General features: G+C 38.2%; 1 protein-coding gene across 2 annotated transcripts; it reads left to right on the forward strand.

Moving 5' to 3' along the window:
* The first annotated feature begins 591 nt into the window (after positions 1 to 591).
* On the forward strand, positions 592 to 6,459 carry LOC310729595 (tripartite motif-containing protein 16-like). Of its 2 annotated transcripts, none has more exons than XM_083547987.1 (6): positions 592 to 1,450; positions 3,501 to 3,596; positions 3,712 to 3,942; positions 4,131 to 4,290; positions 5,194 to 5,253; positions 5,507 to 6,459. In XM_083547987.1, the coding sequence occupies exons 1-6, from the start codon at positions 860 to 862 to the stop codon at positions 6,040 to 6,042; spliced, it is 1,674 nt and encodes a 557-aa protein (XP_083404113.1). In that variant the 5' UTR covers positions 592 to 859; the 3' UTR covers positions 6,043 to 6,459. The 2 variants fall into 2 exon arrangements, with proteins under 2 accessions (XP_083404113.1, XP_083404112.1); XM_083547986.1 differs by having other exon boundaries at positions 594 to 1,450; positions 3,709 to 3,942.
* Positions 6,460 to 8,150: the final 1,691 nt, after the last annotated feature.

Raw genomic sequence — 8,150 nt, forward strand, 5'->3', positions numbered from 1 at the left:
TCACGGCATCAGTCGAGCACTATTCTACTTTATATGTTCGTATCTGACTATCAGTTTACTTTCTACTTGGAGTAAATAGATTGCATGAGTTTGATTAAAATATCGGCTAAATAGGTTTGATTCATCTATTTATGTTGAACTCATGGTATCTAAAGTTCTATACTAGTTATAAGTTAAATACAGTATGTTGGATTAAACACAAGCTACAGAAATTGGATTAGAATATTTTTTTTCGACAGTGTCATGCTGTGTGGATATTTTCCAGCAGTAGCAACTGTGAGACGTGTCAGAATTTAAGAAATGATGAACAGATCGAAGGTATGAGATCTCAGACTGAAGTCAAATTTCACTCCCCTTTTCAAAGTGAAGTGACTCCAAATTTTCATAATGGTATCAGTGACATTCCCTAATTCACATGACAGATGTTGAAAACACTGCAGAGAGAAAACAGAGAAGATCCTCGAATCCAGATGTGGTGAACTTGTAGCATTACACCTACAAAGACATGATGTGCTGAGTGAAGCGTCTGAACGCTGTCAGTTTTATATATCTGTTATTATTAAACCCACAGTCAAATTCACACCAAAGAACAAATCAGACTGCATTGGATTGGACTGTTTAGATCAGAAAGTATCTCCTGTTGTAAGACTACACTGTTCCTTACAAGCCTGAACTCTCTGTGTTTAAAGCCACGCCCACTCTGTGTGTCACACTATAACACACACAACCAGGAAGTTCATTTCAGAGAAAACGAAACTTAGAACTTGAAGCCTCTCCCTCTATTTTCTTCTTCTTCTCTCTTTCATACACACACACACACACACACACACACACACACACACACACACACAGCAGGAAAATGGCAGAAGCCAGTATTTCAGTAAATCAGGATCAGTTCATCTGTGCAGTGTGTCTGGATCTCCTGAAGGATCCTGTAGCTATTCCTTGTGGTCACAGTTTCTGTAAGGTGTGTATTAATAGCATCTGGAATCAGGAGAACATGAAGAGCATCTACAGCTGCCCCCAGTGTAGAGAAACTTTCACTCCAAGGCCTGTTCTATGCAGGAACAACATGCTGGCTGAAGTGGTGGAGAAACTGAAGAAGACTGAACTTCAAGCTGCTTCTCCTGCTCACTGTTACGCTGGACCTGGAGATGTGGACTGTGATTCCTGCACTGGGAGAAAACACAAAGCCGTCAAGTCCTGTCTGGTGTGTCTGGCCTCGTATTGTGAAGATCATCTTAAACCTCACTATCAGTCTCAGGCTTTTAAGAAGCACAAGTTAGTTGAAGCCTGTGTAGATCTCCAAGAGAAGATCTGCTCTCAGCACGACAAACTGATGGAGATCTACTGCCGTACTGAGCAAAGCTTCATCTGTTACTTGTGTATGACGGATGAACATAAAGGCCATGATACAGTTTCAACTACTGCAGAAAGAAGTAAAAAACAGGTGAGAACTGAACATTATTATTCTTTTACAATGAATTAATTGTAATAAATAATGAAATTGTTTATGAGGTGAATTTTAGTTACAGTTGAAGGATCATATGTAAAGAAGTGTTAAACAGGAGAAAGCTGGAGCTGTTTTCCCCCAGTTCTATTTCCTTTGTGAAAAGGTAACGAAATGTTATCAGCAGATGTGGAAAGTAATGAAGTGCAAATACTTTGTTAGTGTACTTAAGTAGATTTTTCTGGTATCAGTATTTTAATTTACTATTTATTCTTCAGACAAATTTTGACTTTTTCCTTGTAATTTTTTAATTTTTACACAAATATCTGTACTTTTGTTGTTTATTTGGTTGTGATGATGTGTAGATCAAACTTTGAACTTTGATCAAACTCACACGACTCTAGTAAGACCTGAAGACACTGATTAACCCTAATCAGAACAAACTAAAGCTAAACTCTGCAGCAAAGTGGACTTCAAGGGCCAGAGTTGAGAACCCTTTAGCTATTTAGATTCAATCAATAAAAAAAGCTTTACCTCCATTTAATGTTCTTGGAGGCTTCATGACTTTCATCACTCCACAAAAAACTGAAAAATGGAGTAGAAGGTCTCCCTGTATTGGCAATTGTTTGGCTTAATGATTCTCCACATCTGTTGCTTGAAAGAATATTAATGATTTAATGTTAGATTAGGAATCATCAACTGTCTGCAGTTCGGTAGAAGATATGGGATATGTCACTATGTTTTACATCAGTCCAAACTATGCTTCAGTGTACCCACATGGTCCAGATCTTTGAAGCAGGGTTATGCCTGTAAAGGTTTTGCTGGACTGTCCTACTCCTTCAAAGCATCAGAGTCAATGAAATGTCTTTGCTTTGTACATTTCTTGCAGAGTTCTATAATGTCTTGCTGGGGGTTCTGGCTGTCAAGGCTGTTGTCTGGATCATCAGATACAATTTAGACGGAGTACACTACTTAACAAAATGCACAATCATTAATTCAAGAATTTATTCTGCATAAAAAAATAAAATAAAGCAGAATTAGGCTTCATATATTACCAAACATTATTACTTTTTAAAGTACATTTTAATATACTTACATGCTTTATTGAATGTGATTTTCTTGAATCCAATTAAAAATCTACAGAAAGAACTAAAGATCAGAGTTCATAGAAGAGGTCACAGAACTTAGAAGATTTGGAGTGTAGAAGATTGGGCCAAAATCACACCTGAGCAATGTGTGCAACCAGTTTCTCCATACAGGAGGCGTCTTGAAGCCGTCATTACCGACAAAGTTTTAAATCCACCGTGTTCAATACTTTCTCCCCGTGTCATTTCACATTATTACACATAACTTTATTTATGGACATCTACAGTTTGATGTCTTTATATGTTTGGATTGCATGAGTTCTTACCAACATCTGGGAAACATTTCATGTCAGTAGCCACAAATTAAATGTAACTATTCTAACTTTTGTCATCATTTGAAAAGCTTTTTGTGGCTGCTTGTTGAATGAATGCGCGATTTTCTTCTTTGAACAAATTCACTCATGTTGGGTCGTTTCTTTCTGTAAAAAAAACGTGTGTATGATATAAAGCAACATTTGGATTGTATTTTGCAGATGGCATTTGACGACCATGCTTAAAAATATATATAAGATATAATAACATTTTGACAATTTTTGTTTAAAACAACATTTAGTTTAGTTGTGAAGATATAAGCATCTAGAATATATAATTAATGTCATTTTGTATAATAATTAAATTGGCATAAATTAAATATACAAACAATGAAAACAAGCATTTAAACGTTGTAAAGCCGCAGTAAATCACCTGTAAATACAGATTTTATTTCATCTTTAATGAGGTGGAATTGGGTGTGGCTTTGAGTAGACCATTTTCACACATCACTAAATTTATCATGTAATCTGTGCTGAACAACATTTAATCCTGGAAGTTATTTTATTATATTTTTAGAGATTTTTAGAGAAATTTGACTACAATTCTGTAAAACAGGAAGAAATCTATCTGAAATGTATTTTATTTGGTCTCAGAATGAGTTAAAGGAGGAGCAGATTAAATCCCAGCAGAAGATCCAGGAGAAGCAGAAGAAGGTGCAGGAGCTGAAACAGACTGTTGATACTATAAAGGTGAGGAATGAACACACACACACACACACACACACACACACACACACACACACACACATGAACTCTCACCGTGTGTGTGTGTGTGTGTGTGTGTGTGTGTGTGTTCTAACAGAAGCGTTCACAGGCAGCAGTAGATGATAATGAGATGATCTTTAATGAGATGATCAGCTCCCTGGTGAAAAGGCGCTCGGAGGTGATGGAGCTGATCAGAGTTCAGGAAAAAGCTGAACTGAGTCGAGCTGAACAACACCTGAAACATCTGGAGCAGGAGATCGCTGATCTTCAGAGGAGAGTCAGTGATCTGGAGCAGCTTTCACACACACCTGATCACATCCACTTCCTCCAGGTAACACTCACTGTCTGATCTACAGAGGGCGCTGTTCCTCACAAAGTTTCCTCCTAAAAGCTCATTACAGCAACAATAAATGTTCCTGTCTGAGATCACAAGTGTGTCTTTGGTCTGATTCAGTCTAAGATTCATTCGTTTCTCTCCTCCACTTTTCTCCTTCTCTATGATGTGTTTCCTCTCTGTAGAGTTTCCCGTCTCTCTGTGTTTCCCCTGGATGTGACGACTCACCCAGCTTCACTGTCAATCAACATCTCTCATTTGATGGAGTGAGGAAATCGGTCTCCGATCTGAAAAAACGAGTCGAGGAAATCTGTCAGGAGGAATTCAACAAAATCCCTCCACAAGGTAAACAAATAGTTGTGTTGGAAATTTATTTGTTGTGTATCACAGTAAAGAGGGAGAGAAATTTCACGGAACAGGAATAAGTGGAGGTCACGTATGCAGAAGAAGGTAGATAGCGTTCTCCTCTGGGTATGTTCCACTGCCTTGTGAGACAGCATGAGCAGCAGATTAAAAAGACACTGATGCGTACAACACACACACACACACACACACACACACACACACACACACACACACACACACACACACACTCTGTCAGGGTATGGACCACAATTTGGAAGCTGGAGTAGCTCTATCATGTTTATTGAGGTAAACAGAGCACAACACCGAGTCAGAGAGCGTACGAACCGTAACGGGGGTTGAGTCCGTAAAGCCGCCATAATCCTTGGAACAGGTACAATCCACAGGGAAGGTATATAATCCACAGGGAAGGTATATAATCCACAGGGAAGGTATATAATCCACAGGGAAGGTCTATAATCCACAGGGAAGGTATATAATCCACAGGGAAGGTATATAATCCACGGAACCAGCGGGGAATGCTGGCAGTCTCGGGTCAGGTCGGTCACCGTAGCCATAAAGTAGGTCTGACACTAGTGATGTCAGAACGAAGGATTATATGTTGAATCGGTAACGAGAGACACCTGTTAATGCCGGGAGCAGCAGAGCGAGGCAGCGTGACAGCTACCGAGGGGGGCGTGGCAGGTGGATCCCCGACACACACACACACACACACACACACACACACACTTATTACACTAGATAGACTTTAATTCAGATCTGGAAAGTTATCTGACACCGTTGTTAGTCGTCTGATACCAGCAAAGAATCACAACTTTCATATTTATGATGTAAAATGTTTCCACATCATTTTTCAGTCTCCATTTTGTCTCTGTGTCTCAACAGCTGCAGCAGTTCAGATGATTTTACCCTCAGAACCAAAGAGCAGAGCAGATTTTCTGCAGTGTAGGTGTAACACACACACACACACACACACACACACACACACACACACACACACACACACACAGAGTGTGAACATGTCTGTATTGATGATCTAAATCTGATCCATTTCTCCCTGATGACTGATGATGTGTACTATTTAAAATAGTTCATGTAGAGCAGCATTAGGAGAACAGAAACACACACAGGTGTCTCACACACACTTATTATAAATCCTGTGATTAACATCAAACCTGTGCACATTTTATTGTTCTAGATTTCTGTTATCTGACTCTGGATCCCAACACAGCAAATCCTGATCTCTTTCTCTCTGAGACGAACAGAGTCGTGACACACAGTGATACAGCACAGCGATACTCTGATCATCCAGAGAGATTTGACTTCTGGGAGCAGGTGTTGTGTAAAGAGAGTGTGTGTGGACGCTGTTACTGGGAGGTGGAGTGGAGCGGTGGTGTTGTGTACATATCAGTCTCATATAAAGAGATCAGCAGGAAAGGACAGGGTTTTGAGTGTGTGTTTGGAAACAACAGTCAGTCCTGGAGTCTGGTGTGTTCTCCTTCCTCTGTAATTTTCCGACACAATAACATTAAAACTGAGCTCCGAGGTCCAGCGTCCTCCAGAATAGGAGTGTATGTGGATCACAGTGCAGGAACTCTGTCCTTCTACAGCGTCTCTGATACGATGAGGCTCCTCCACAGAGTCCACACCACATTCACTCGGCCTCTATACGCTGGATTCTGTGTGCATTCTAACACAGTTATGTGGTTTTGTGATGAAATGAACTGCATGTAAAAGTTTAATAAAATGATAACTGAGGAGTCGGATTTCATTTCTCCCTGAACTTCAGTAATTCTGTGTGCAGAATCTGTAGAATGTAGGATGTTTCTAGAATGAAGGTAAAGGTACAGAGATGTTTCCAGGCCACGTTCCTCATGATTGTGATAAAGGTTTCAATTAATTCTTAAATAATAAAAGCCATAAAAATCCTTCATCTTTGCCTTTTTTCCAAACTGAGTTTTGTGCTGATGAACTCGAGATGATCTGTGAGAGATGGAATAGGCTGGGGTGTCCCAATACTTTTGGCCTAATGTTTTGCCTCGTGTGAATTATTTGTACATGTTGAAACAGAATCTATTTTTCAGAGGATATATTTTGGGTGAAAAGTGCACTTGTGGTTTCTTACTTTAAAATAAACACCCGGATGTTTGACGTTTTCTAATGCAGTCAAATTCATAGCTGGCTTAAATTTCTCTCTATTTTTGGGTCACTATTGATATTTCTATCTGTATATATTTATTTTTATGTGCTGTGTGACTGTGTTTTAACCTCAACCTAAAACCCCACCTGAGTCAAATCCACATGTTTTCCTCAGTTCTAGTGGAAGTGTGAGGAGGATCTCTCTCCCACTGGGACTTTAATCATTTTCCTACAGAAATAAATGTACTGAAAGGTTCACAGGAAATCCAGATCACTCCTTTATTCAATTCGTTCCCAACAAACACACATTTATTCTAAATCTTAGACCTAATGTGCTGAAAACGGCTCCGCTGATGCTTCTTGTCTCGTCACTTTAACAACAAGCTCATTTTATTACAGGAATCACAGAAATGTTTTGCCTCACTGGATGTTACTGTCGGCGGCTGAACGTTTCTACAGTAAAACAGTTCAAATATTCCACTTTAGCCGCTTAGCTTCCATCTTAGCTTCCACTTCAGACGTGAGTGGGCGTGGCTTTAATGTTTTCAGAGCTCGTTCTTAAGGTGTTTCAGCATTAAAGTTTTAAAGTTCAAACATTAAGGCCACGCCCACTCACATCTGATTGGCCAGATCAAACATTTGAATATTGACTGTTAAACTGCACTAAACATTTTATTTATTTATTTAGTTTGTTTTATTTTGTTTTTTTGTCATACGAATTTTCCAAAGCCGCACCTACTCACATCTGATTGGCCATTTCCAAACATTTCAGTTAGTTTTAATGATGAATAAATAATTATGATTTAATTTGAATCTTTTTTTAAAATCATTACTTTAAGGTAGTATTTATTTTTAGTATCATATTCGTTTCTAGTATATATTATATGGTAAAAACCTTGATATTTTCAAATGTTTATTTGACATGGTAGAACAAATGAACATATAATAACAAGCAACAAAAATCCCTGTGTTGAATTAAACTGTTTCCACCTTTATTAACAGTCAACAATACTGTTAAACATGCAGCATTACACATCTACTTTCAATTCATGAACACATCACATCTACATGTATGGCATTGGGTAGAGGCCCTTATCGAGAGCTACCACCTCCCACATTACAGCTGGATTTCACTGCATACAGATTTCAGTTTTACTTTGCGGATATGAACCTGTCTGGGAAAGATGCATTTGCTTCATTGTGCACTTTCAAATTCACTGGATTCTTCGTTGTTATTGATCATGAAGTTTTTTTTTTTTTATCAGAAACAGAAGTGTAGATTTATATCTGTTAGTCCGTTGCCTTAAATACCTAATTCACTTCTGTGTTAATAAACACTATACTGTCATCTACTGGTCATTTATAAATCTGCAGTGTTGATAGGTATCATCCAAAAAAATTATAATTCTAAGTACAAAAATACAGAAGATTTATTTTCTGATAGATTTTTAAAAATAAAATCTGTATTTTTGTATTTTAAATTGTAATTGTTTGCATGAGGATGTCTATCAACGCTGCAGATTCATAAATGACCAGTAGATGGCAGGATTTCTCCATTTACCATCTTCTTTATTGTTCTTTTAAACAGTATCACAGATGAACAATAAAGAACATGGTAAATAGAGAAATCCGAAATTAAGGTTTAAACTTATGTTACTACATGATAAGACACTTCACAATGAGGCACTAAAACATACATTTCC

Source organism: Silurus aristotelis (assembly GCF_946808225.1).
Source record: "Silurus aristotelis genome assembly, chromosome: 8".
NCBI classification, from domain to species: domain Eukaryota; kingdom Metazoa; phylum Chordata; class Actinopteri; order Siluriformes; family Siluridae; genus Silurus; species Silurus aristotelis.

Excerpts from the sequence above, each read along its gene's own strand:
- LOC310729595 (XM_083547986.1), top strand. The coding sequence starts at position 860 with ATGGCAGAAGCCAGTATTTCAGTAAATCAGGATCAGTTCATCTGTGCA. Across the intron at positions 3,943-4,130 it reads ATCACATCCACTTCCTCCAG|AGTTTCCCGTCTCTCTGTGT; the intron begins GTAACACTCACT and ends TCCTCTCTGTAG. Across the intron at positions 4,291-5,193 it reads CAACAAAATCCCTCCACAAG|CTGCAGCAGTTCAGATGATT; the intron begins GTAAACAAATAG and ends GTGTCTCAACAG.